The 27,968-nt window shown below is 47.1% G+C and overlaps 6 protein-coding genes across 6 annotated transcripts; 3 read left to right on the top strand and 3 right to left on the bottom strand.

Annotated features, from left to right (window-relative positions):
- Window positions 1-13: 13 nt before the first annotated feature.
- GL50803_0027652 (uncharacterized protein) lies at window positions 14-445 on the top strand (the record flags this gene model as incomplete). Its single annotated transcript, XM_001707374.1, has 1 exon — window positions 14-445. One exon carries the CDS (start codon window positions 14-16, stop codon window positions 443-445), a length of 432 nt encoding a protein of 143 aa, XP_001707426.1.
- GL50803_0016317 (uncharacterized protein) lies at window positions 434-9,568 on the bottom strand (the record flags this gene model as incomplete). The annotated part of the gene is made up of 1 exon (XM_001707372.1): window positions 434-9,568. The coding sequence occupies one exon, from the start codon at window positions 9,566-9,568 to the stop codon at window positions 434-436; it is 9,135 nt and encodes a 3,044-aa protein (XP_001707424.1).
- A 67-nt stretch (window positions 9,569-9,635) lies between these two features.
- On the top strand, window positions 9,636-17,918 carry GL50803_00101948 (uncharacterized protein; the record flags this gene model as incomplete). The annotated part of the gene is made up of 1 exon (XM_001707371.1): window positions 9,636-17,918. One exon carries the CDS (start codon window positions 9,636-9,638, stop codon window positions 17,916-17,918), a length of 8,283 nt encoding a protein of 2,760 aa, XP_001707423.1.
- A 150-nt stretch (window positions 17,919-18,068) lies between these two features.
- Window positions 18,069-19,829, bottom strand: GL50803_0013886 (uncharacterized protein; the record flags this gene model as incomplete). The annotated part of the gene is made up of 1 exon (XM_038045736.1): window positions 18,069-19,829. The coding sequence occupies one exon, from the start codon at window positions 19,827-19,829 to the stop codon at window positions 18,069-18,071; it is 1,761 nt and encodes a 586-aa protein (XP_037902326.1).
- Window positions 19,830-20,314: 485 nt separating this feature from the next.
- Window positions 20,315-23,599, top strand: GL50803_0016315 (uncharacterized protein; the record flags this gene model as incomplete). Its single annotated transcript, XM_038045858.1, has 1 exon — window positions 20,315-23,599. The coding sequence occupies one exon, from the start codon at window positions 20,315-20,317 to the stop codon at window positions 23,597-23,599; it is 3,285 nt and encodes a 1,094-aa protein (XP_037902327.1).
- A 1,028-nt stretch (window positions 23,600-24,627) lies between these two features.
- On the bottom strand, window positions 24,628-26,832 carry GL50803_00137617 (VSP; the record flags this gene model as incomplete). The annotated part of the gene is made up of 1 exon (XM_001707370.1): window positions 24,628-26,832. The coding sequence occupies one exon, from the start codon at window positions 26,830-26,832 to the stop codon at window positions 24,628-24,630; it is 2,205 nt and encodes a 734-aa protein (XP_001707422.1).
- Window positions 26,833-27,968: the final 1,136 nt, after the last annotated feature.

A 27,968-nucleotide genomic window follows, 5' to 3' on the forward strand; every position in this document is an offset into this window, starting at 1 on the left:
TATCCGAACAAAAATGGTCAACGACGAGGGGACGGCTCTCCTCTATGCTAAAGAGGCATCCGAGTCGACGAGAAGAACGCAAATCTATAGTATGGAGCCGTACGCGTCTCCAGGCGAGATACCGTTCCAGGAGCAGGCGTCTCCATGGCCAAACACCGGTTCTCTTATCCACCTGAGCCCAAGTGTTGAGCCTGTGAAGAAGAATGAGTATGCCCTTCAGCCTGGCATGCCGCTCTGCACGATACTGTTTGTCATGGGCTGTCTACTCCCTCCAGTGCTCTGGCTAGTCGGCCCTATATTAAGTGCTAGCCCTACTGTGCACCCGGATGTGCGCACCAGGTTCTTCTACGCGACAGTGGCTTCCCTGGCATTCACAAGCATGCTTGCACTGGCAGCCCTAGTGACAAGTTTCATTCTCTACAACCAGACGGTCTCATCTGAGTAAAGCGGCATTTTTGTTGAACCATTCAATGAAATCTGCCCATTCATGACACTCAGTGTAGTAGTAACTTCTACGGTAGCGAATGACGACTCCATCGACAACAATATAAAGGCGGAGCTCTCGGACAGGGCCAGTTGGGAGGAGCTTGAAGAGGACGGTATAGGAATGGTTGCTCAGTTTCTCAATAAAGACGCGGTAGCCAGGTTTTGATGATTGAAGAAGCGTCTGTTTGGCTTGCTCCTTTGCAGGCTCGCCCTCCTCGTCTTTTCCGCTCACAAAGTAGCTGCTTCGCGCGATGGAGCGCAGAAAGTTATTAATCGGTCGGACAAAGTCTCGTATGATGCTCTCCAAAGAGTCAAAAACACGCTCGTTGGGAAAGGAAAGGGCCTCGTCGGGTAAGACCAGCTGCCTGATCACCAGTTTCTTGCTCACTGCCAGAGAGTTGCGTTGCCCGTTTGGAAGGAGAGGTTTGTAGCGCTCATCCTCCTGAATAGTGAAGTACATTAGCGACCTTGTGGTCTGCTGAGCCTCGGGGACACACATCACTAAGCGCAGCTTGTTGGGCCCGTTTCTGTGCGGTACAAAAATGAATGGTCGCTCGTCCACCTCTCGTTGAGCGTTCAGATACTCATATATCTTGCTCCCAAAGATATTCCTGAAATAAGGGTCGCTGATCTCTCTGCGAACGATGCTTGGGCGGAGGTCCTGCTGCTGTCGGTGAAGATGGTCTGCGTATCGCTGGGAGCCAATAAAAAGAAGGACAGGAATGTAAGTGAAGTAGTTCCAGTGGGCCTCCCTGCAGAGAAAGACAAGAGGCATGTGTGTCTCCACCGTTAGCCTGTCTAAGAACACTTGGTCAGCCCTTTCTAGTGGGTCAGAAATGTCACTGTACTCTGCCAAAATAGATGCCAGCTCAGTCCGGAGCTGCGGATGTCGGTCCTCGATAGTGCCGATATTGTTCAAGAAGTAACTCAGATAGTTAGCGAATAGCTCATCAATCCTAAACGCGTTACTGAAAAAGCCTCTGTCGCCAAATAGCTCATTCAGCTGCGTCTGCAGGGCCTTGTTCAAAAGGTCCCGATACAAGCTCCCAATAATGGTCCCGGACGACCCGGATAGAAGAGTGTACAGAGCAAGCCTAGTGAACGTTCTACACTGGGTTTGCCTCGTTTCGCCAGGATCAGATATGCCTACGTCTGACAGTGCTCTGAGGAGATGCATTAGTGCCTCGCTGATGGAGACGGGTTTCTCCAAAAATGAGGCGAATTTCTTTGGCATCTTGTCGATTCTATTAAAGTACGTATTGGTTATAGAGGTGCTTAGCTTGCTGTACCTATAGCATTGTTCTGTACTCAAAATTGCATCCAGAAGACGAAGCTGTAGCTTATTCATGTGAAGCTGAGGAAGACAGTCCACTACCTTGACCTGCCTGTCAAACGCTGCGTCTTCGTCACGGGAGAGCGTGACCACAAGGGAAAGGACATTTTGATGAAGATCTATGCCAAAAAGGTAAGCATCAAACTCTGTTTCGATGGCACCCTCAGTTTCCAGTGTGGAAAGATCAGACAGCAAGGAAACCTGGCCTGTAAGACCTTCGTAACGGCTCACGCGCACCCGCTTCATCACAGAGTTGGTAATCCACTGAGCTGCAGGACAGAACACCTTGAATGCCCTATACCGCGAAAAAACTGCAGGGTTGGATTCCCCAGATAAAGATATGAAGATTATCTCCTTGCTGTACTCAATGAACGGCCGTCCCGCATCGATAAGCTCCATTGTGGGATAACGGAGCTGGTGATAGCGCGTTGCTTGGGTAATGACATCCAGTACTTGGGAGAGAACGGGCCGAATATTCTCGGCAGAGCACAGAAGATCCCGCAAAAGAGGATCTATTGTCATAAGTTGGGAGCATAGGAAAATGAACCCCTCTGTGAAGTCCTTCTTCCCGCTACCAAGCTCATCACCGGAACTGCTTCTTGCAGTTCGATTGAGCCGCCCAACCAAGTACTTTACCAGCTCCTGCTGAAGAACGGATGCCGACCCTCCTGCGACAGAGGAGTGCTCCACGTAGTCGTCGCCAATGCTAGACACATACGTCTCTTTAAATCCCTTGTAAAAAGCCAGCAATAGGTTTTCAACAGGCTCTTCGTCACCAAGTTTGTCTAGTTCTCGGTCCATTCCTTTGTAGAGAGTACAGATCTTTTTATAGTCATCGAGCTCCTCAAGATACAGTTGCAGCGCTTTGTTGTCCCCACTCTGCTTTATAGATAAATACCTGTAAAGCTCTTTGGCAAATAGAAGCCTAGACGGTTGAGGATTTAGATCCTTTAGTGGCACGCCCTCTGCTATGCTTGGCTGTATTCTTCCTAGCCAGTTTGGAGCCTCTTCCAAGGCAAGCTGATTGATCGAGCTGAAAAATTGGCGATGATTTTCTTCAGCCTTATTATGCAACTCGTTACGAAGACCGTCCAGCGCAGATCTTAAATCAGTGCCTCTGTTAAATAAAGGGTCAGCAATCAAACTACTACATGATGCCTTAAACAGCAGGCTTGTTAATATTAGTGCAAGGTTCCTAGCGGCACAATAGTCTGTCTGATACAAACCCATCTTGAGGGTCAAGTTGTGTAGAAAATCATCAAGCTTTTTGGAACCTTTAAACAAGCAAAACTTGAGGAAAAGACTAGCAACTAGTTGGGTCTCTTTACCAGATAGAGACACCATGTCATGATAGGTGAGCCCCATAAATTCCTTCAGCTCCAAACTGCTCAGGTAGTTAGTAAGGTTTTCAGGCCAGAAGATGGCATCTGAGTACAGAGTCTGCGGCTGGGTCCTTTCCGTCAAGCTTTCATTTGTGTAGCCATCCTCCTCATCCTGCACACTATTAGAAAATGCATTGATGGAGACACTATGATAAAGCTGGGTGTAGTACAACTCCAACGAATTTTGTATCAGCATAGTACGATCGATAGCGTGTCGGTACCTGTTAAATGAAAAATCTTTAATTCGTGGCCCAATCCAACGTAGAAGCAGTGTAGTTACAATATTAGGATTCTCAGCAGTGTAGGCAGCAGAGTATGCTCCACCCGGGTAGCTCAATATCACGTCATGTGTGATCGAACACCCGTGGGCCAACGCGACGTTAACCAACTCGATGTATTTGCAGACTCTTTTCATGACATTCGTGGGGGTGTACTTTGGATTGGTAAAGAAATCTATTAAGCTCTTCTTCATGTAAATCCGTGTCAGCTTAGTGAAGTAGACATTTGCTATAAGATACCGAGTAGCGTCTGCAGAAGGCGGCCTTTCAAATGGATCCTTAACCAATCCTATATCCTCAAGGTGTACAGAACTGGTCAACCCTGAAGGCAGGCTACTCTCATGTTTATCCACATACTTCTTGTAAAGAGCGAGTTCTGGATTTATGAGCTGTATATTGCAGATATCCGCGACCGTGCAACTCGACCTTGCCAGCCCGACTAAGCCTTTGGCAACGTGCTCGATATTTTGAACGGCCTCCTGATATGTAAACGGGGTATCGTCCTCTATGCTTTTGAAACGATTAAACGCGTCATCTTGAAACTCCTTAGTGGAAACGCAATATGTAATGACAAAATCCTCTAGAATTAGCTCTGCAATTATGTTAGCTAGAAACGCCTTATTTTTGAAAACCATCCCTAGTCTATGCTCATCGTTAGCTTTCTTCCCTGCAGAGAGTTCTGTGTCCATTTCACGTACACCTCTCCGCTTGCTAGAAGATTCGACGGTTATCCGCTCTCCGTGAATATTACACGACGTAGCTGCCAGAATAGCCAGATATGACTGGCGAATCATCTTGAGGAGATCCCCATTAAAGTAATCCTCCAATGATTGTATGGTCTTCATGAGGGAGTCTTTGGTGGAGTCGTCGCTAGGAAGATCGGCTTTATGTAGGTCTGTTAATTTGTCAATATAAGCCTGCAACTCTTGCGCTTTTTCAAGCCCGCTGGCATACTTCTCGATATCACTGCTTAAAGCTAGAAAATTATCGTGGCGACGAGATATGAAAACTCTCTTGTACACTCTGAGAAGCTTCCGTGCAGAAAGCCACGGGAGAAAGGCTATCAGATGGGTATAGTGAGGAGATATAAACGGCAAGTTGATGTCTGGACGGCGTCTGTAGATGGCTAGTGAGAGTGCATAGTGGGCTATGAATGAAAAGCAGAGCTTAAACCTCGCATGGAAATCAGATGAGACGTTGATCGTGCGGACCTTATCACTGCTCTCAAGATTGGTTAAGGGAGCAAAGTCGGTCATAAAATTAATCAGGGGGGCTGCTACCAAGTCTTCTATCGACCCACCCCCATTTGCAAGGCATGCATAAGCAGCGAGCGGGTCCAACAAATAGCGTCCTGCCCAGATGCCAAGGACAACGCTCTCGCCGTGGTAATGATCCTCTATTGCCCGGTAGTCTACCTTGGGGTGCACATACAATCCAGGGAGATACTGACCCCTAAAAAGCTCTGGTGGAAGCGCATCTTTTTGCAAACGTGCCCCGGTCTCATCCAACTGCAAACCATCAAGCGCAAGTCTAGTGGCAACACTATACATTTTAACGTTACCAGTGGTGAGAGAAAGCTTCTGTCTACAGAGGCGAATCCGATCATGTGCCTGCGAGACGGGATAGAGATTCCAATGGAAGGGGCTGCTACTTATGATGAGATTTGTAGACGTCTTAAGCATGCTGCTAATAACATTCAGCATTATGTCTCTTTGCCTTTGAAAGCTAAGTCGAGCCCCTTCTTCTCTGTGCGTACCTCTAAGTATGAAACTGGGATCATGCATCATACGGAACTTCTTACTATATAACGACATTGGGACATCAGCAGGGATGCGTAGGAGATTGATTCTTGTTATGTTGTAAGCTAATGGCTGTCTCTTAAAGAAGAGATCATCTATGAAGAGCGGATTTCCACTGATCAAAGCCTTCTCTAAACATGGGAACTCCACGTTTCTCCACTGATCTACTTGAAAATTGGATCCGGAGGCATCGTTCGCCTCTTTTCTTAAAAGACTTGCCTCAATGTATTTTGGTAGTGGAAGGTTGAGATACTGAAGTGTGGCCTCCAAGTTTCGATACGTTGAGTCACTAGTAAACCCGCGGGATAAGACCCCAACCGCACAAACGCCGGAAGAAATAATGTAGTCGTGAAGCCTAGCTTCGTCCAGGATGCGTTGAAACTCTGATTGGCGAGAAGAGTAGACCTGCAATGCAGGCTCCAGAACCTTGAAGAGCTTTTCACGGGGACAGCTGACAAGGGAGGCGAAGATGGGATCCAAGGATCTGACAAGCGCTCTGTACTCGTTCCGGACCTGCTCGCACGCTTTTTCAGTGCGCAGAGGGTTGGGGAGCTGCTCATGATACTGTGAAAGAATCAAGTGGGATACGTACCGGCCGTAGCGGTCTAACACGACAAAGGTGGTGCAGTCGTGTCCAACTCCTGCTACGGATAAACCCAGGTGCTTGTCGTCTCTAGATATCTTTGACTTGTTCACAGAAACAATCCTATGGGGTATGCATATCATAATTCGGAAGTGTTTGCACGCTCCTACAAAACTCGGAGATTTGTTGCGTGTAGAGTCGATGTCAAACGGAGTTTTATTTTCATTATAAAGCGGAACCAGGTTTGGCTTTTCACGTCGCTCCTTATCTGTTTGGCTCATGGTTGGCTTTTGCAAGCGGAGAGGATTATATTCTGGGGTGGAAAAGCGGATGCTCAACGAGTGAAGCGCCTGCGTTTCTAGAGCCTCTATTGCATGACTATGTAGGACCTTTATGAGATTCTCCTGGGCTCGGAAAAGAATCTTTGACACAATATCGTCTAAAAATGTATTACAGTTATCGTACCAGCATTGGAAATTGTCGGCGACAATCTCGTGCAGATCACTGATCTGATGACCACTCCGTTCTTCCAGTCTACGTTGTGTCAATTCCAGAAGGCTATCAAATGATGAGAAGTCATGCAACCGGTCTAGATGGTCAAAGAAGCACCCATATGGAAAAATAAAGGCTGAAACGGCCTCTTTTAGCTCCCCAAACTTGCACACGTCGAGAACCTTAGGGCACACAACTAGAGGATGCTTCGTCTTAGCTATTGAAAACTCTATCCTCGGAGTCACTTTGTTTGAGGCAGGAATACCCTCGTGAGACGAAGCACGCTTGGAGCACTCATAGATCTCGTTAATATATATAAATGCAACGCGATTGAATCCCTGTGCGTAGTACTTGCTGAATAAATACAGAGGTGCTTCATGGATGTAGCACACACTGGAGAATATATCATCTACATTAACTACATAGGATGCTTCGCTAAATAGAGACTTGTATGCAACTGGATCCTCCGTAAATTCTGACACAAGCCCTTGACTTGGGACATTTCTGCGCTGAGAGACATCTGCCGGCAACTCGACTGAGATAGCCCCGAACTTGAGCAAGAACATCATTGTCATGTATTCTACGATCGGATTTGACTCCAGATAACTTTGCAAATACACCTTAACGTTTTCGAAGAATTTAAACTTCATCTCTTCTGGGGTAACACCAAGGTATTCATCGTCTTGCGAATAGTATCTGGATCTGTGAGTGACCAGTTTATATAAGTGCGGAAATTCTTCGGGCTGCTCCCCTTCTATTGCTCTTTTATAGATAGTATAGATCTTGGAGATGGGCATCTCGGCCGCCTTCTGCGCATAGATAATTTGGATTTTATCCAGAAGCCGCTTTCTAAACAGTTCTGGGCTTTCTGTATAACCTAAACAGCTCTCCAGTCCTGGCGGGACGTAGTTTTCATCATCTATCATACTTGCTTGCTCGTCTGGAGAGAGATCCGTATAGAAGGTGACTTCTCTATCCTTAATTTGGTAGAACTCCATGAGAGTACGAGCAAATAGCTCGTCAGTCATGGTGTCAATATACTTGGCCAGCAAAGTATCCACTGAGATGGAGCCAAAGTAGTAGATGAAAAACGGTACTGGATAGGTGTTGTGCTCTGTGGCTGCTGAAGCAAGCACGATATTATATACTAGGTCATTGACAGACGAAGACGCGGCAACGGTAGAAGTAGAAGTATTAGGGAGAGTCTTTCCTAGAAACTCGTGAAAAAGAGCGGATGCTGTCTCTGATATTGGCAGAGAGCATTTATTAAAAGAAAACGGTGCCAAGAAGGTTGAAACGACATAGTTGAGAACACGGATACGTTCAGAGATCGAACGATAGGTGAGCAATCCTATGTATTCAATCATGTCATGACTATCAGCAAGTAGGGTATCCATGGATGCAAAATCAATGGGCGCATCCTGCTGTATTTGAAGTTTGAAGCTGGCACATATACCAGCTAGTTTCCTAATGCATCTTCCGATGTGATCTGCAGCCAGAATGTCTGTGCTGTTCTTTACCCACTCCTCCAGTGTTTCTGGAATGAAGAGGTGACCCATGTAGTCAGCAGCCTTCTTGTAGAGTGACGCGGTCTTAAGGCCGTGGACGTCCAGTTCATCAAGCGTGTTGAGCGTAGCAGATAGTAGGTCCCTGATTGTAGCGTCTTTGAAAGAAGTATTATCTAATAGCATGGGCCCAATATGCTCGCGAATGGAGACATCAGAAGAGGTACTTCTACACAGTCGTTCATGTATAACACATACATTGTGCAACTTCGTCACCAAGAAAGACGCGGCAGCCTGTTGAATTCGATAGACAGTCAGATCAAATGCAAAGCCCACCAGCTCACGCTTATGTGTTACTTCGTAGTCCTTGGGGATTAGCGCGTGCTTATTAATCCCTCCGTTTGAGGATGGCCTATACATGTCACTGAACATCGTAGGGGTGTCGGTAGCAAGCACAACCGACCCTACAAGGTCCGTCATTGCTGAACTATACATGTTCGCTTCAGTAGCAACAACGGCTGCGCTTACCCCCTTGGTAAACTTCTCGATAGCAAAGAAGACAAATTTGATCGAATGGAGGAGGCGAACGTTGTAATTAAGGATCTCTTCTACCTCAGCACATATGTCCTTCTGTGCGCGCTTCAGTGTGTCGTTAATAGCGATGTCTTGACGTTCTCCATAGGAGCGGTCCAGTAGGTGATTCCCACTATCTGTGCCGAGATAGATCATGTCAGCAGCCAAAAATACCTCGTATTTAGATGTGATTGTCTCCATCTTCTGTTCTACCTGAAGGCTCTTGGCAAGCATGATGGCAACATCAGCACACGTGCCTGAGGAAAGATGACTATCTGAGGGATACTCCGAAGATGCACTGAGTATGATCTGCTCAGAATTCACGGCAAGAGTCCCGATATCTTCTATAACATCCTGGATATCTAACTTAAGCTTAGCAAACAAGTCCATGTTCTGCAGATCTGCATTCAGAGTCCTAGTATTTTCAATTTCAATTATTATATGCAAGAGCTCCTCTAGGTGTCGCGTTGTGCCTTTCAGAGTAGTCAAAATTCGAATGAAAGAAGCAGAGGAAATGTGAAAGACATGGTTCATCTGCTCTGCTACAGCTGCAATGTCACGAGGCACGACTCTGGTTAAGGAGATGGTTGGTATAGCGCGAAAATCAGTACAGCTGTCCACGAACTTCGCCACAAACTGGGCAAAAGGCTTAATCGCTAGGACATACGGTTGCGTCTCACCTAGGACAGAGCGGTCTAGAAAAGACGCCTCAAAAGCAGAGGGCACAAAGATATCATAGAGAACGGCCACGGTGATCTCGTGAAGCAGACTGTCCTGGTCCACATGGTTTGGAAGATGGCGGCATATTTCCAGAAAGAGATGCTGTACAAGCTGTGTCTCATTGATGAACATCGAGGAAAACCTTCGGCCGATGTTACTAACCTGGAACTCATCTAGGGCGCTTAGCTTCTGTAAAATCTTGCCTTTCTTCCGTGAGGTCTCGCCTCCTGCCTTGCTCCTTACCTTATGGCGCTTGACGACACTTTCCTTAAAGTTCTTAGAAGCAAAATAGTTTTCTAGGGCGTTGTCTCCAAAAAGATCCTCCATTGGATCATCGTCAGTCTCGGACGATTCATCCACGTCGTCTTCAGTGTTAACAAAGCTATAGTCTTCGGACTCGTGAGACTCGTCGGACATATCTCTCTACACCTAGAGCACCTTCTGGCAACTTTTTTTTCAATCGCTCGGGCCAGTTGAACTTCTTATGAGCTTTCAGCTCCACGTCTCCCCTGGGCCTTCCCAGCAGTTGCTGCACCAGGGGATAGTTGTCAAGTACTCTGGGTCCACCTCTGTGGCAGCGCAGAAGAGTCCAGTACTCTCCGACAATTTGAATGCCTGCACGGCTTCAGCCTTATCGAAACAGATTGCAAAAGTAGGAACTCTCAGTTCTCATAAAGTCATAGACATATCTCTTTGTGATGACGCGGCATATGTTCTACTCTCCACCGGACAGCGCCTGAAGCTAGCCGTTACTCCTCCTGAGGACCAAGCCGCCACTTCCCTTTTTACCTCCGCTCCTGTCGAAGACTTTGTAGCCTGGCCAGCCCTGTCCTTTCCGGGGCCAGAGTATCTTGCATGCCAGACGCGAGTCGTAGTCGTATACAACTTTCTATTCAGGCCCTCAAATGTATCTACCAATGTTTTGGCAGAACAGCCAGATAATGCTGCTGGCGAGGGTTCGCAAAAGCACCTTTTTTCGTATGTAGCGCTTATTTTCAGCAATCCACAATTTCTACCAATGAACAGATTGCTTCTCGACGGTAACTTTCTAATTACTAACTGTGCATTTGATGAAAGCACAGTTATAGTATCTCTTCTTTCCGGTCATATTCTATTTATAGATCGTACACAGCAACTCCAAAAGCACAATGTAATTGACTCCAGCAACTATAGCTATTACGGTTTAATTTCCTATGCTTCTCTTGCTTCGCAATTAATGAGTGACTTCCAGTCAGCCTTTTCAGGCAATTTCTCTTTCCGTGAAGCGATCCGCCTTCTATCTATCTCCCCCTCCAAACACGTTCCATTCATTGCATTTCGTGGTTGTGACTTTATCCTTGCCATGCCACTAGGATGTATTTTCATATTTACAAGGCATAGACTACATGACGGTGGCTCTAGTCGCCTAGTTCTTTCTCACGCCACAGTGACTCTTCCATTTGTGCGCCATGACCTCCCTAACAAGAGCTTCAAGATAACGCACTATGCGGCAAGCCGAGTTTCTTTCTTCCTGCCGGTCAGTGATACCATACTGATCGTTGGCTATGATAATTCTGTGATTCAATATTACTGCTGGGATGTTGATGGAATGGCACATCCATTAGATGGTGTGGATCTTTCTGCGGGAAGGATAACCCATATTCACGCTGGCTTGATGCTTTTATCAGACTCCAGGGACTCGGCGTCCAGTTCGAGCACCTCTGGGCTTACACACCCAACACAACCATCTAACATGGTTCCCGTTAAGGTGCTTATTGTAGCGACCATTGGCTCGTCGCTTTTCTTTGTTGTCCAATGCTTTCCCAAAATGGCGCTTATTACCACCATTTCTGCTCCAGAAAGATTTATCGACTCTGGAAAAATCTGTTCGCCTACTAATCAGCAGTTTTCCCCTATACTTATTTACACTGCAATTGATGGGTCGCTACGATATACCCACTTCCCGAACGGGTATCTATTCCGATCCGGTCTTTATGAATCCGGTGAAACTGCTCAGCATCACGAGCGGCCAGACAAGACAGTTCAAAAGATTACTTCACTCCTTAAAAATGTCACCTGTCAATATGAGAGCGATGAGTCTGCATCTGAACTTAATGTACTTAATGATAGATCTAAGGCCGCCATTCCTGCGTTTCTACTTAGTTCTAGTGAACACGAAGCTTCTTCGCACTCGACAGAAGAACACAATAGGCCAAAACGATCCATTTTGGACATAGGTAATATAAAGACTGAGCCCACTGGCTCTTCCCACCGTAGAAAACGGCCCCGAAAGTTAACCAGCATTGGTGCACGCTCCAGTCTTTGGACTCCGTCAGTTCACAATAAAGTGTTAGCTCTGGGTGAGCCAGCCGAACCTGAACTGCTGCAATCGATAGAATCGCTTAGTATTTCACCATTCGATAATAAGTCTACATCTCCCCATGTAGCGCCAACATTTCAGCTTGCATGTAGACCCTTTGAACAAGTCAGTGTTCAGCTCGGTACTGAGCCGCTTCTGGTGGAGCTCCAGGGACTATATTCGCTTCTAGGGACAATACACCGAAGGAAGTTAGAGACGGGAGAACGGGTGTCCTATGATGATAGTTCTTTGACCAGACTTAGCATTATCCGCAACACCCACGATCTGATCAAAAGGACAGCACTTATGACACAACGAGTTACAATCTCAGAATACCAGAAGTCTATCTCCCCCTCTATAAACATTCATAAGCTGTTGATGTCACCAGAAAATCTCACGCGCGCAACAGAGCTACTCGCTAGAAACGACCAGATTTTTCGTTCATCCAGAAACAGAATTCTGCCTCACGTTCGAAATGCATATCTCCACCTCAAGTATGCTGATAGAGTAACTGGAAAGGCGAAAAAGAGGCCAAGTAGCCCTTTCCGCTTGGCAAGACCCTTGGCCAATCAATTTGCCCCACTAACTAAAACTGGCTCCCTGACCTCCACCATATTCTCTGGTCCACGAAGATCCTTGAGTTTAAAACCATATGGAAGTCATCGTGGTGTGCACGGTCACCTTAGTGCTGAACGTGTCCTGAAGCACAAGGGGAGTCATGCGTTTCGGTATCTCCCTATCCTAGCCCGGGATCTTATGCTCGATAATGTCTATCCTGTTCTTATGGAGCCAGAATACATTTCACGAAGTGCATGGTCTCCCTCGCTTAAACCCCGTGAAGGACCACATCACCTAACTAGTATTATAATGAGATCAAGAAGCAGGCAAACAGAGCTAATCACTCACAGACATACGGATAACTTCATTGGTGTACTCCGCAGCAAAGTGCTTGAGAAACCGGTAGAAGGAACTCTCAATAGAGTCAAACACAAGGAGAAGGAAAGGGCCCGCCCCAAAATAGTAGTTAACAGATATGAGCATATCAAAGTGATAGACAAAGAGTTATTGAAGGACCTTCGCCGCTTCAAGGCGCTCAGGCTTGGCCGTGACTTAGGAGGTAGAATTCTTCGAGACAAGGCAGTTCTTAGTGCTCTCCTGACGGGTAAAAATGCCTCTGAGAACCTGAAAGGCCTTATCGATCTTACCAACCACGATAGCATGTTCCTGGACGACATTCTTTCTATGGGTAAGAATATCATTAGCATACTCGATCCTGAAAACGACTGCATTCTTGAAAGCATCCCAGCGTCTAGAATGGCAAGCAGTCGCAAAGGCCTGAGACCTGGTAATCTCACTGATCATGAGAGCTCCACTCAAATGGATGCCGTCGAGATCGCTCGTCTTATTACACCAAAGGATACTTCGTTGAGGACTCTGCAGCACAGTAGGCCACCTACTGCAGAGCAAAAGGATCTCTTTGGGTTTGATCTAATGAACCAACTGCTTCGTAATTTCGACTATAGACTAAATCGGAGGCGTGTGCGGAGCGGCATAAATGGCATCATCACTGTTTCTGATGAGTATACCAAAACAGTTTTGCTCCGAAGATCAGCCTCGTTGCCAACAATTGAGACCCTTAATAGAAACAGGATTGATTTGGCCACAAAACTAGATTCCATTTTGGGCCATGAGATGGGGATAAGTAGATGGGATGAGGACGCAAATCGTAGCTATCGTGCACGCATCCTTTCAATAGATCGTCTTTCTGATCCTGAGAGCAGCATTTGGGATACTGAGGAAACGTTCAGCTCTTCCTACAGCTCTGTGCCGAGCGATTTAGAGGATAGCGGGGTATGTATTCCTATGCCTGCTACAAGTTTGGTACCATTCGCTGCACGGAACTGCTTTTCAGCAGATGCGCCTAGACGAGTGAAGTTGTCGTTAGACAAAGACCCTCTTCCTAGAAGATCGTATTCTGCTAGGCGAGCCGCTGAGGCGACACTCATAAATCTGCAACCTTTAGACACAGACCTGTATGCTACTCGCATAGCTACCTGTGGAACCATAGATTTAGGAATAGATCTGGATAATGACAGGGCAGTTACTCCGACAGGACGTGTGCACCCTGATAATGTTGACAGTTCAGGCTCAGAGGGTCCTTCAGATAGCGATGTGCCCCGCTTGAACTCCGGGACAAGATCTCCGAGCCCTACTACATCGTTGTCTGATACCATATCCAATGAACCCACTGAATACGCACCATCTATCTTCGGCATTAGAGGAGAGTTTGATCCTAATCAATACGTCGTCTCTTCGTCGTATCTCCCTGACCTTTTGCTTCGTGCAGCGCTTCAAGATTTAAAAAAGCAAATGGCGACTACGAGCAATACAAAAAGGCCTTTACCCCTGCTTCGAGACGATTGTTCACAAATATTTAAAGCATTGCGCAAACCATCTATTATATCCAACATCAAGGTTCAGAAAAAGCAAAGTCAATACGGATACAACCCGTTGTCCCGGTACTGCATGCAAAACCATATGTTTTGTCCGCGAGAGCACTTCGAGCTCCGCACTCTAGCCACGAGAGATGTAGCTCTTGATGTAAAGCGGAGAGCATATTCATTTGATAAGCTGGAGCCTTTAATTCTCGCTAAAGAAAAGTATGGACAAAAGCCCATACAGTCCCAGCGTGCGCATAACCATCTTCTGAATGCTGACCTTAACGACAACACGTGCCTGTCTAACTGTCCAGATTGGTCGCTTAGAGACGATTATGACTATCTAAGTTTTAAGCCTATAAAGAGCAGAAGATGGGAAAGAAGAGGATATGCTGACCATACCGGTGCATCGCTTATTACAAACCAACAACGAACCCCGCCAATAGTACAGCAATCTACAACCGTTGCCCCATATACTTTTGTTGGAGACGAAGACCATAGAGCTGCTGTTAGACTCAAAGCGTTTACTACCCACGCAGAGACCCTGGCCCTAAACCGGATAAAGCGAAGACAAGCAAGCACTCTGCCACTTATTACAAAAATGAGGGCCTTTAAGAAGCTTTTCACCAGAGAACTATACGAGGATTGGGCCAGATTGTATCGTCACAATGTGATCAGAAGGGATACCCTCTACGATGATCAGTTTGAGGTTACCGTCATGAAGCCAACGTTTCCACTATATTATCATGTAATGACAAACAAAACTGAAATGGACGGAATGATCAATAACATAATCAACGACGAAGCCGACGGCTTAGAGTCGGTTGTGCATGCAAATTTAGTGGTTACAAAAGCGCAGTTTCCCTTTTCTGGTCCTCAAAATCAGTCTATCGATTCTCTCTTTGACGACATGCAGTTAGCACTAGGCTCATGGCCCGAGCAGCAGTCTGAAGAAAGCATGATACCACATCATTATGCTCTTCCTCCTAAACCACCTTATTACAACCCGCGAATTCCTGTTGTTGACTCCTTCGATGGATTCTATGATCCTGCTTCTATTGTTCCACTGGAGCCACTCCTTCCAGAAGGAGAGGACGGAATCCAGCTGCAAATTGGCGTGTTTACACCATATGCGTTTTGTCTAAAGAATCCCGAGTTTGTTGATAACGAAAAGCTAACAACGGTTTTAAATCCAGTTGCATACATGAGCTGCAATGACGTTATACTGAGTTCTTCTCACTGTGAGAAACCGCATAGTTTCCTAGCAAAGCATTTAAAGGAGGCGGGATACCCCCTGGCTGATGGTACTGACAATGAACCATTAGACTTGGAGCAACTAGACTCGCGACAAGGCTGTCTAGCATCCTTTGATGTCAGAGTCAATGAGTTTATTACATCTTTCTTTAGTCTTTCCGAGGCTAGATCAGAGGACCTTCCAAAATACCACAAGGGTATCTATGCTCACTCAGTTCATTCATTGCCGTCGCATACAGAAGGTTTCCTTCCCAGGGTTCGGCTTTCCATGCTCACAGTTGGGCAGGCAGCAAAGACAGTATTCATACGATATTTTCAATCATTCACGCCAGTGCAGAGGAAGATAATGGCCCAGACTGCGTCACGAGGCATTACCATTGATTACAACCGGCTTAATTATGTTCCATATTCATTTTTGCAGCTACTGTTGCTCTACTCCACTGCACTAGCAATCCTTGAGCTCCTGAAGGGCCAAAGATATGCATCCAAGCATCCAGAACAATCAGTGCCGTTACCAGGTTCTCGCCGGTTGCGTTATATTCTTGATACGCAATTCCCTGTAGAGCCAATCCTGCCGTCCAAAATGAAAAATAAAAAAGATAGCTATGGACGTGCCTCATCAGACGTATATACAGAGCCATACTTTAATTTCTATAGTGTCCAGGCTGTACTGACATACAGCTGCGAAACCTTTGTTCGATATTTATTAATAATAATATACTATGTGCGATTGTGCAATCTGGAGACCTGCATTTCGAGATTTGTGGATTATCAACTTAGGCGAGTGCTCAAACAGGATGCGTATATACAAGAGCTTTCAGACCCATACAAAGGTGTGGTGAGAATCTATGAGCAAATGGAAACTCACATTTGCGCTGTCCGTAGCTTGCAAAAGGTCAAGGAATTCAGCTGTGTCTACGAAGATTGCCTTCGGCAATCTATATTTAAAGCCGCTTCGGGTGAAGTTTCAGTAACTCGACCGTTTCCCTTTCTAACATACTTTGGGCCTCGATCAGATCTTGCAGCCTTGTCCCGTATACTAGGGAAAACTCTAGGAATATCTGCAGATTTGCTACCAATGCAAAGTACCACCTTAGCCGTGATTTACAATGACAGTGACTTAAAGGCGGAAGCACTTGAGGCCATTCTAAGTAAGTATGCCATCGGCTGCATGCTTGATGATACAAAAATGCATATCCATGGAGTCTACGCTGCGATTCTGAATCGTTTCCAACTTACCAAGAGGACTCTTGCGAGCGAAAGTACTCAGTACTTCTCTGGGTTTATAACCAACTTAGTTGCGATACCTCTATCTATACTAATTCTACTCAGTAGATTGGAAGAGATTGAATCGCTAGACATATCGCATACCCAAAAGGCCGTTATTTGTCGCAAGTTACACATAGTATTGCTTGAGGCATACATTAGGGCGTTCATTACACACAAGAAACTATCGCTGGCCATATTTTCTCCGTTGGTTCCCATGTATGTCCATACCTTTAGAATTCCAAGGTCATCAAGCTACCAGAGCTATGCATCAATGCTCCGTCAGAGGCAGCATGCTATTTATAAGATTCTTTATAACGCTTCTATGCACGAATTGCGGCTGCGCATGCACAACAACTATGTAATACAGCATCCTGATATAACAGGTGTCATTGGAATAGCTAAAGCAAATGCGCTCTCTCACTTCTTCTCTACTCACTTTCATCCTGCATATGTGGCTGGCTATGTGAAGTATACCGTTTGCCACAAGGTAATAATAGGTGAGGGGATTTATTCCGAGGCAGATATTGGCGCCAAGGATGAGTCATCTCAGTTAGATGCTTCAACTATCTCTATCCCCGGCAAGGCCTACTCTGAGCTACGTGATAACCAGTCTGAGTCTTCTCTCAATCTTTCGTGGTATACGTCACTCTGCAACGCCGTGATTAAGAATCCATTGGCAGAAGGAATACAAAAAGCATACAAGAATAGATACTCGTATGACCTCTATGAAGACAACGTTTCTCTGTTAGAGCAAGTCAACCAATCCTCCTACAAAGGAAACTCGCAATTTCTAGCATTAGTCGCTACAAACAAATTTGACGAGCTGCGTCGAAACATTGAGGAACGGAGACTTAGCTTAGACAGAGGACGCCTTAGTGAAGAGCCGACAGGCCGGAGCATTGACCAATCAAGAGAGGACCTTCCCGCCCTTGGGAGGAGCATCTTTCGCAATCGGATATTAGACACGTTGAAAAGCAGCATTGTAGATCCGGCGCAGAAGAACTTCGGGGATAAGAGTATGATTGAAAGGTCATCGGCGGAGGAGCTATGCATTAGTGAATCCCTCGGGGATTCTGTTCAGGCTGGTGAGCGGATACTTGCGAATACTACTGTGCAACTCCTCAAAACACAGAAGCTGGCGCATAACATATCGAACTGGACTGAGATTGCAAAAGATGAGGAATCAAACCTGGAGCAATCCTGCATAGCAAACCCTCCAGACGCTACGACGCAAAATTCAAATAGAGCTAGCGTTGACTCTACATATGAATTGCGTAGGGCATTTACTGATATCCGTGTACCTAGGTATCGTACATCCAGTGTACTGGTGCATACTAACACAAAGCGTCTTGGAATCTTACTCAACAAACCATTGCCGTCTATTCCTGCCGGTTCCACTCATAGATCTTCTTTCATAGAGGAAGAAGAGTTATTCGCAAAGGGTAGGAGGAGCGCTTCAAATGCTTAGGGCACGTCTCTACTTCAACCTCTTGGTCTATTCTGGATTGTTGGTAAAGCATACTGCGCCGTTAACTGTTAGCAACGTCTGTTGATATTATGCTAAAGTGTGGCAAACTACGAATACACAGCATCGGGTGAAGCGGATTGAAGGCTTGTCCTAAGTTAGTGAGGGAGACCCCAAGCATTCAGATAGCAAGCTGGGTGCCTCTTTTGTCCTTTCCTTTGACACCTTAATTACCCTATGCTCAGGGCTGCAATTATTGTGAATAAGCTCTTCGCACAGGTGGCAAAGTAGTGAGCCTCCTGCGCAAGTTAAGCAAATCCTATTACCATAGGCCAGCAAGCAAAACATGCATCTCTTTCTGACTTTTTTTGGTATAGCAATCTTTTGAGGAGCCGTCGGAGCATGTTTATCGCAAAAACAAGTTACTTTTGTTGCGGTAAGCAGCATCCATCGGATAGGATTATTACACTCCTCATCCTCCTCGTTACATTTGGATGGAGCAGCATGAATTATAACTGGTCCCTTTAATATATCATTTGGTGTCAATCCAGAAAGTAACCTTGGATTGTGATAAATAGATTTCATCCGAGGCTGATTTCCTCCACGAGAGAGGTACTCGAGGAGGAGGATTCTCTGACGGGCCTCATTGTTGCGAGGCAAGAGAATTGTTTGGACTAGCTCTATCATTGTCTTTTCCGAGCAGGACCAGAATTTAGGGGTGATGCGCACATATGGTCGCCAGGTTGCAGATTGGGTAAGTGGGGACAGGTCGAGCTGGGGGTTGTACCGCAGGAGCCAGAGATTTAGAGGTTTGCTTATATCTAGAAGTGGAAAGCTATCCCAACACCTTGAGAGATATACCTTTTTGGGACGAAGTGCTCCATGGGTGGAACATGCACGCTCTAGTATCCAGATTACTGTGATGCCGAGTAAACACAGGCCAATAAGCTCCAGGATGAGGATAACCGCATTGGGCATGTCTGGCACAGCGGCTGCGTTTTGCAGCGTCTGCTCTACACAGTCTTCAAGTGACTTGTTCAAAGAATAGATTGTGTAGCTTACTAAAGAGGGCAGCAGCTTGTCTTGTTCAGTTGCTGCCATATAGAGGGTTGAAGGAGGTAGAACAGAGGGCACGCTACTGGCATTGTATACACGCCATACACCGCTTCTAAAGCGTGCACAAAGAAACTGTGAGACCTCCATAGATTGCTCGATTGTGCTGGGTACAGTTTCCACAGTACCGGGTAACTCGCATACATCAAATATGTTTGGTGCTGCACCCTCTACGATAGCATATAGTACTCGGACAGTAACAGAATCACTGAGCTGTGTGTTTGCAGAAAGGGATGCTAAAAGGGGCACGGGGCGGTATAGGAGGCGAGCCTGTGTAGGAGAGACAATCCCAGCCGCGAGGAGACGGCTTCTATCTTCCAGGAGATCAACATTGACTATACTATCGAGGGTGCCCCTTATCCAGTCTTTCTCTGTCCAAAGTGAGATCGTAGGAATAGCAAGCACGGCACGTCTGCACACGTTTATTCGTTGAGGAATGGAGACACGTCCATCAGCATCTGCCCAAATGTAGAGGGGGCCATCCCTAAGCAGATTGTCAGAGACACGAAGGATAGTGGGAACATCGGGGGTCACTTCAAATGACTCCAGCCCAAAGGCACCCTCATCAGCAGGATCTGCTGTGCTGACATAGATTGTTGTACTGCAGCCGGAGACTTGTAAGACAGGACTGTCTGTGGCATAACATGGTCTCGAGTAGGAAAACGAAAGAAACGATCCAGAAATACTGGCTTCCGTACCCTTCTCGCGCATCGGCAAAAGTACTATTCTTGGCATGCAGTCTATGGACTCGTGAACAACTTCTAAGCAGATGGCCCATACAGTGAGAAATAGGAGGAGCATAGCTTTTGTAACCAAGTACGTTTCCAATTAGTCGATCGGAAACGACGCACTCTTTGGAAACACACTAGATCGTCACCCTTTGGGAGCTCTGTTACAATGAGCCTTGTGCAACATGAGATTGGTCTTTTGCACTAGCTTGTGTCTACCGAAATGGCTTCACAGCTCTTTATCTATGACCTTGGTGATAATTGCTGAGTATTATTAGGCAATTACACACCTAAATCTCAGAGAAAACTAAGTACATGCGTTTACTTAGCCATTACACAGGATAGGGGGATTTCGTCGATGTTGATCAGTAACAATTTTCTTAGGTATGACTGGGGTAGACAAACTGTAGGGCGAATTATAGGGCCCCATACCGAACACTGCTGAACCACTGGCTAAAGAGTAACATTTGCTTCTGATATTTCTAATTCAATTACATACCGGCTCCATTCTTGACGTCACAGCTCTACGCAAGGGCTGTCCCCTGTTCTCACAGCGCTATGAAGGACACATCTACCGAATCTATGCAGCAGTGTAGCACTGCAATAACAGCTATATCTCTCATTCTAAAGAGGGCCATAACTGCCTCCGAAAGCGTGCATCGAGAACTGAACGATGATGTTACAGTCGTTCATCATAATACGGTCCAGGCTGCCATGAATACTGACAATTATTCTCTAAATATGGACTACGAGCAAGAACTTCTTCAACTTAGAGAGGAGCTACACGCTGAGCTTAAGAAACTGTTGTCGACACTAGTTGGTGAATACCTACGGCATAAAGATTTAATAGAGTCGTTATCTAGAAGATTAGAGAGCCTGTGCTCTATAGAGGCCAAACAGGTATCCGGTGCACCTTCAAATCAACCAAGCAGTGATCTTCCATCTTCATTTCCTAATATCCATCGGCCTGAAGATAACGTCATAGCCACTGCAGCCGATGCCATTATAGAAGATCTAATTTTGCAGCATGCTCCCAACTTGTGCCTTGATTTGACGGAGATTCAGTTATGGGGTAAAAGAGCTAGTCTTCCTGTATTAATTGGCATCGTTAACCGGCTTATTTTGCAGTATACTACCACAGAGCTTACACTTTCTGAAATAACGCAAATACTTAATTCTACAATTACTAGCATAAATGATTTAAAGCTTTCCTTTGAGCTATTAACCTCCCATCTAACTAGAGACGCCTTCAGACTAGTAGATATTAGCCATACTAATCCACCAAGAGGAAAAGGTGCAAGTATCATTGAACCTCTTTGTCTAGCATTATTATATTGGCTAACCGAATTGATACTTAAGGCTAAAGAAAAAGATTCTCAAATTGAAGCCATATTTTGTGCAGATAGAATGTCTGATGACGCGACACTTAAAGACTTGATGATGCAGTTGCAAGTCATTCGAGCAGACAACACTAGCACTCTGCTATCTGAGTCTGCCCTTTGGGAAGTAGAAGATAACCTGGAATGCCGCAAAGCTGAGCTACTGGTGGAGTCATGTAAAGAGGCGTCGGTGCTACTCATTGAGAAGGACCGATATGTTCAAGAGATCAATAAGCTATTGACGATTCTGCTGAGTATTTTACATAAGAACAGCAGCCTTCCTTGTCCTTCTTTCAACGGGTCTCTTCTTTCAGATTTAGTTTCATCCAAGCTAGCTCTGCAACGGGTTGAGTTGGAGAAACAGCTGCTGGCCTGTTCTACGTCCTCAGTATTGCTGAAAAAGCTTATAATCTTACATGTAATGCGCCACTATGGCTATTCATCATCCCTGGATGTATGGTCTGTTCCATTAGGACCCCACGACAGTCTGTTGGTGGAGCAAGAGTATCTCTCTGCACAGGAATATTCAGCTCTTGCAAACTTACATAGTAATCATAGCGACTACGAGAACAAAGCGCTCTTGATGAAATTGATAGCGGAACTCACTGAAGATCTGGATGCAGCCAAGCAGCTGCTAGATGGGCTTTCACTTAATATGTGCATTCCTGAGATAATTTTAGATAATACTGAGCAGTCTACCGATCCTTTATATTCATTGTCAGACTTAGATTGCTTTTCCAGTTTAGACGTAATTAGGAAACCTCTTATGATTCTATCCTACGAAGAATCTATTCCACAGATAGCTGGACTTAAATGTAGATCTGGAAGTCATAAGGACTCTAGCAACCAGATTACTACTCTGACAGAGGATCTTCAAGCCATGATTTTGGATCATACATCTGATCAAGAGGTTTCTTTCTTATCTGCAACACAGTACACTGCCAGGACAACAATGAAAGAGCTTAGTGAGCTCATCCAAAGTAGGCTCCAGCTGTTCAAGACTATCTGGGAAGATCTTTTAGAGATTGCTGGAAAGCGAAAAGAGATAATGAAGAATATCAAAGGTTTCTTATCTGGCTGCATCGACGAAGTGTCTAGTACAGTAGCAGATTCTTCTCAAAAGCTGTCGCTGATTGTCAAGGATGCGCTTTTGCACGCTTTGAAACTTCTTTCCGCATCACCTTCAGCAAATATGGATCTGCTGAAAATCATATTGAACAAACTAAAGCATCAATTAGAAGAATTTGAGGTCAAGTGCATGCACAGTTCATGCGAGCTCCGATTCGATCTCTTAGGGGAGACCCTGTCAATAGAGTCGGTTCTGGATGAATTCATTGAAAAAGCTCAACTCCAATATGACATGGTGATATCAAGAGCATATTTGACCGTCACCTGGACAAAGCTGATTTGTCTTAAAGAGTGTTGGTATCCTAGGCCCATGGCCGAACCCTTATTAATGGGACACAAGGCTCATTGCTCATCTATACACTCGGCCATAGAACACTTCGTTACACCTATAGCCGTTCGCCAGGCACTATTGGATACGTTGGATGCACTAGCTTTGCAACCAAATACAGACACGTCTTTAGCTGAAGACGATTTGCATGTTTCAGGCTTGGTGATCAGTCGCCCAACACCTCATCTTACCGCCAGTATCAAGGATAGTAAGAAGACTGCATCTAGCGTTTGCAGCGTCTCGTCAACTATTTCCGCTGCATCTTCGTTAGCATGCAAAGTAGCGGCCGACGTGCTCGCGCCAGATGCATCTGAAAAGGGGTATATTAGTGCCCTTCAAATGTCGCAATATGCCAAGGTTTCTAACTATGCTTATTCTGCGGCTCATTCTACTTTTGCTACTGATTCGGTAACCAGAACAAAACAGAGCACTGGATCATTGATGGCCAGTCAAGCTGTTTACAAGTTAGGAACTGGCGTCAAGGCAAGGCAACATGACACTTTATTCAACGGATATTCAGAAGATGTGGACACCCCCATGGAGCATGGAACCATACACTACTTTGATGAAAATTATGACAAGCTCTATGTGGTTAAAGCTCTGGGAAGTTTGCGGAGACCGGAGGTGCGGATGTTGGAATACCTGTTTGGGTACATGAAGCGTCCCCACCATGTTCTTTACTGGACGGCAAAGGCGTTGCATCTCTGTGATTGCGCGGTTTATCTTTCCGCCAACCTACAAGCTATCGTCATAACGCACTGTGAAAAAACCATCTGTTCAATCTCATCGCGATCCCTCGTGGCTGTGACAGAAAATCCTCTCAAAATGCATCCTATAGATAAAGCAACTCGTTCTCTTCCTCTTGTTTTATCAACCAGCAATAAGGGAGATTTAATGCTACTTTTCACTGAAGAGAGAGGAGCAGTGGTTTTTAAGGTTGGTTTGCAAACACTTGTCCGACACCGTAATAACCTCTCTAGACTGGCAATTGTAAGTCAGTGCGAATAGAACAAATAGAGTTTTTACTGCTCACTTTATCTTACTTCGTTAATGATATTTACATGAAAAAGATCTATGGAAGTTTTGGATTGTATATATCATAGAATAGATTTATGGTTTGCTTGTGCTTATAACAGAGTGTATTTATCATGTAAAATACCTTCTATGCTTACAACCTTCTTGATTCTTCGTGAGTATTGCATTTAGGACTTTGTCTTCAAAACCTCCAATCGCCCTATATAGTGAATTGTGTGGTGAAGGCATCAAGCTGTGGTTTTTTCTGCTAACCGATCTGAATCCACCCTCTAGTTGATATAACGTTCTTCTGATGCATGTGCAATAGGCTTATCCAATGAAGGGGCGGCTTCCAAGCTCACTGGCGGGATATACCTACGCTAGTACACATTGTAGGCTACGCCAATGGAGCAGAGCTACGACTCCGTCTGAACGGCCGCACATCCCGCTGTGCACCCCTGGATTAGCACTCGTAGCTACACATACTGAACAGAACATCCCCGCCAGCTCGCCTGTTCTGCTGATACTGTCAGGATCACCGATTCCTCCAACGTCCCAGTAAGCCGGCCATCCGATACCGGCCAGGAAGCACAGATACATAGGACATCGGAGGATGCTCGAAATCTCCCGCTCTGGAATGGCTGTCGTCCTCCCCCTCTGGGTCTCTATTATAGTTGTACTAGTAGCCCACTGGCGTCCAACTCAATAATCACACACTCATCAAGCTAGTAACATCCAGAACAAGCCCTCTATAGACTCCTGCTAGTGTAACTGCCACGTGGTTGGAAGCGCACTACTAGAGGCTAGCCATTTACTATAGGGCTACTTTGTAAGGATGGCCACTATCTCCTTGAGAGCTGGAACAGGTGGAAGGCATCTTTAGAGGGCCTGCTTCTCTTAGGGACGGTGGTCCCGTGCACCGACTCACCTTGCGGTCAGAGAGACCATACTGGGACAGTTTGCCTGTGTGGCTCTAGGTCAGACCCACAAACAGAATTCGTCGACGCATTTACTATCTAAGTCTACGCCTTGCCTCTGCACATAAACCACCAGCAGAGGAAACCGACGAGGCCGCCGACGACAATGATGACAGCCACGGCAATACCAGCGATGGCGCCAGTGGAGAGCCCGCCCTTGTTAGTGTTCTCGCCACTCTGCACGAGGTAACAGAGGACAGACCCTTTATCGTTAAGTGGAGGAGCGCAGCTAGCGCAGTTGGCGACGCCGGTGATGGTGCTATCAGCGGTATTTGCCGTGCAAGACACACAGGTAGTCCCAGATTTGTAGTACCCAGTGCTGCAAATGTCGCAATTTGAGGCGGATCCTGCACACGTAGCACAGCCAGTGGCACACTTTGTGCACTTATTATCAGTCTTTACATACCCATACATGCATGTAGTACACACGGTGTTACTAGTGCAGGTCTTACATCCAGGCGAGCAAGTCACAAGGTCATTGTTATTAAGATGATAGCCTGGAGCCTCTGTTTTGCAGGTATCCCCATCCTGCGTTACCTCCTCACAGACGTTCTTTCCAGGAAGTTTGGTCGTCTCATAGCAGCCCCCGTTCATACGAAGAAGCCCGTTGGCGCATTTGTTGCAAACACCACCTCCTTGAGTAGTGCACGTAATAGCCTTTCCGGCCGCCGCCGAGCAGACTCCGTTCTGTGGAAACTGGTTGGCGTCCTTGCACTTGGAGCAGTAGGCCGTGCCATCGACTGTCAGCTCGCACTTCTCGCAGTTGTTAGTACCCGGTTTGCATTCTGATTTGCACGTCCCCGTGTTGCCCTCTCCTTCGTAGCTGAGGGCCTTCTTAGGCTCGCAGCTCGTGCACCCGTTGGAGTTCCCGTTCGCGCATGTCTTACACGAGGTATCGCACTTGGCACAGGCGGCTCCGCTCTTGTAGTACCCGTCCTTGCAGGTATCACACTGTCCCTGAAGATTGCACAGGAGGCAGTTCTCAACCTCGCACTTCTTGCAGGCCTTCTTGCCCCCCTCGTTGGTGCCCGCGTAGTAGCCTCCCAGATCTCCGCAGTTATCGATGCACTGGCCCGTGGGCGTGAGGGCCTTGGGGCCTTCGCACTCTGTGCACACCTCCTTGCTTGTCTTCGGCTCGCTGCACGTCTTGCAGCCGGGGGTGTTGCACTGGGGGTCGGGCTTCTTCGTGCACCCGGTGCCCGCGCCGTTGAGAACGTAGCCATCAACGCACTCACAGGTGCCAGCGGTCTTTTCATCGTTGGAGTTCGAGGGGCAGTTCTCAACGCACGACTTCTTTCCAAGGCCAAACTTGGTCTTCGTACCACTCGTACATGTCTTGCAAACCACTCCGGTGGGGCCTTTCTCACAAGTGGTGCAGTCAGTTGTTCCAGCCGACACACATGTATTGCACTCCTTTGCTCCTTCATCAACGTAATGAGTTTCCGGGCAGCCTTTTGCGTCAACGCATGTGCCAGTTGTGGACTCGCCATCCTTCTTCAGGTACGGCTTGTCTCCGTTGCAGGAGGTGCACTTCGCAGCCTCGGTTTTACAGGTCTTGCATGTCTCAGCGCACTTGCTGCATTTTTTACCGTCAGTTGTATCGACGAAAAAGCCTGGGGCATCCGTGCACTCTTTTTCTGTCACGCAGGAGGTGGCTGGGTCTGTGGCCGTCTTCAGATACTTATCCGCCTGGCACGCAGTACACGTCGCCACCTTAGCCCCGCTGGCATCGGCTGGCGCAGGTGCATCGCACGCTGTGCACCCATCCACGCCTTTGTACGTCTTATCAGCAAGCGTTACGCCCGTCGCGTCTCCGCACGAAACAACCGAGTCGTGGGTCTTATCTGCCCCCGGCGGAACAAAGTAAGCCTTCGATTCGAGAGCTTCTGTACACTTTCCGTCTGCCGCTGTTTTGCACATGCTACTGCCAGGTGCTTGACTCGTTTGGTAGCAGCTGCCCTTGTACATGAAAGTCTGCTCGGCGCACTGTGCACAGGTCCGATCAGCTGTATCGCCTCCATCGGCACCTTTACAGTTGGCTTTTGCACCTTCTTTGTCTGCACATTTTCCATTGATAGGAACAAATCCTGTGTTACATCGAGAGCAATACAATTTACCATCAATTAGAACGTCGCAGATTTCACAGTCATTTGTTTTATCTGCGCATTCAGCCTGTCGCGCGCGCTCTGTTACTTTTTCTGCCAACGCAATCTGGACGAGTACCCCCGCGAGAACAAAACTGCCAAACATTGCCCGATTGATAGATTGGTAGGAACATACTCGCGGTACATCAGTCAATCCGCGTCGATTGATGCAGTTGATTGATCCTTCTGGCACACGTTGACCACAGGCGCTGATGGAATCAACACTCACCGGGTCTATCGCGAACACTACTTGCAATCTGCAATCTCGGCACAGGGCCAGAAGGAGGTGGATTGAGCCGAACAGAACTGCGGCTGTCTCAATGTGTATGTCATACTAATGCACCTCGTGGCTCCGTTGCAATCTGTACGGACCATCCAGTGCGAGCCAAAGCTGCCACACGTGCACTGGGACAGTACTGCCCAGTAGCGGTCCAGAGCTTTCAATGGCTCCATCAACGGCCCACTGACAACTGCAAGGGCGACCCCCGCAGCTCTGCATAACGTGCATCCAAGGCCCGAGAGGCAGTGCACAGCAACGAGCGTCTCTCAGATGCGCCAGGAGCCCGTCCCAAGGAGTGTTCAGCCCCGATACCGCTTGGTGTGGCTGTGCTGCGTCTCATAAGGCACCTTCTGCAGCAGAACTAGGATCCATAACTGCGTTCTCCATTTGAAAAGTCAAAGGGAGCAGGAGCGCCCGCCACGAGGAGCCGGCCCCCGGGACGGCTGGGGCGGCACGCCTGTCTGCGGACCCATCCCGGGCTGCTGCGGCGCGCTCCAGGCGCATGGGCACAGCAGCAGCCCAGGGCGTTCCACCGGTTGCCGCTGCCGAGTCGATGGTCCGGTGGTCTCCCGGCGCCACCGCACCAGCAGGAGGCCGAGCACTGGCCCCCGTCCTCGGCTCTGTCCGCGGGCCGCTCGCATTGGAGCAGGGGCAGGGCCAGAAATGTTTTGTCCCTCGGGGCCCGCCTCTGGGGCGCCGCTGCCAGGTGGAGCCTGTCTGGGACGCGTCGTAGCGTGTGATTCTGTTAACACTACACCCAGAAAAGCGTTGACTGCATCTGGCGCATTTCCGGCAGACCTCTTCTGCGCCTGGTGCTGCTCGATGGGACGACGGGGGCGCTCATAGCCCTCCGGTGGGCGGATGGGATTACGCCTGCCTAGTTCTCTGTCCTCTGAGCACAGCAAGAAGCGGACGATCGGGCTTTCCGGTGGAGCCATGAAGCGCCGCTGACGGGTAGGATG

Source organism: Giardia intestinalis, chromosome 5, assembly GCF_000002435.2.
Source record: "Giardia intestinalis strain WB C6 chromosome 5, whole genome shotgun sequence".
NCBI lineage: Eukaryota > Fornicata > Diplomonadida > Hexamitidae > Giardia > Giardia duodenalis.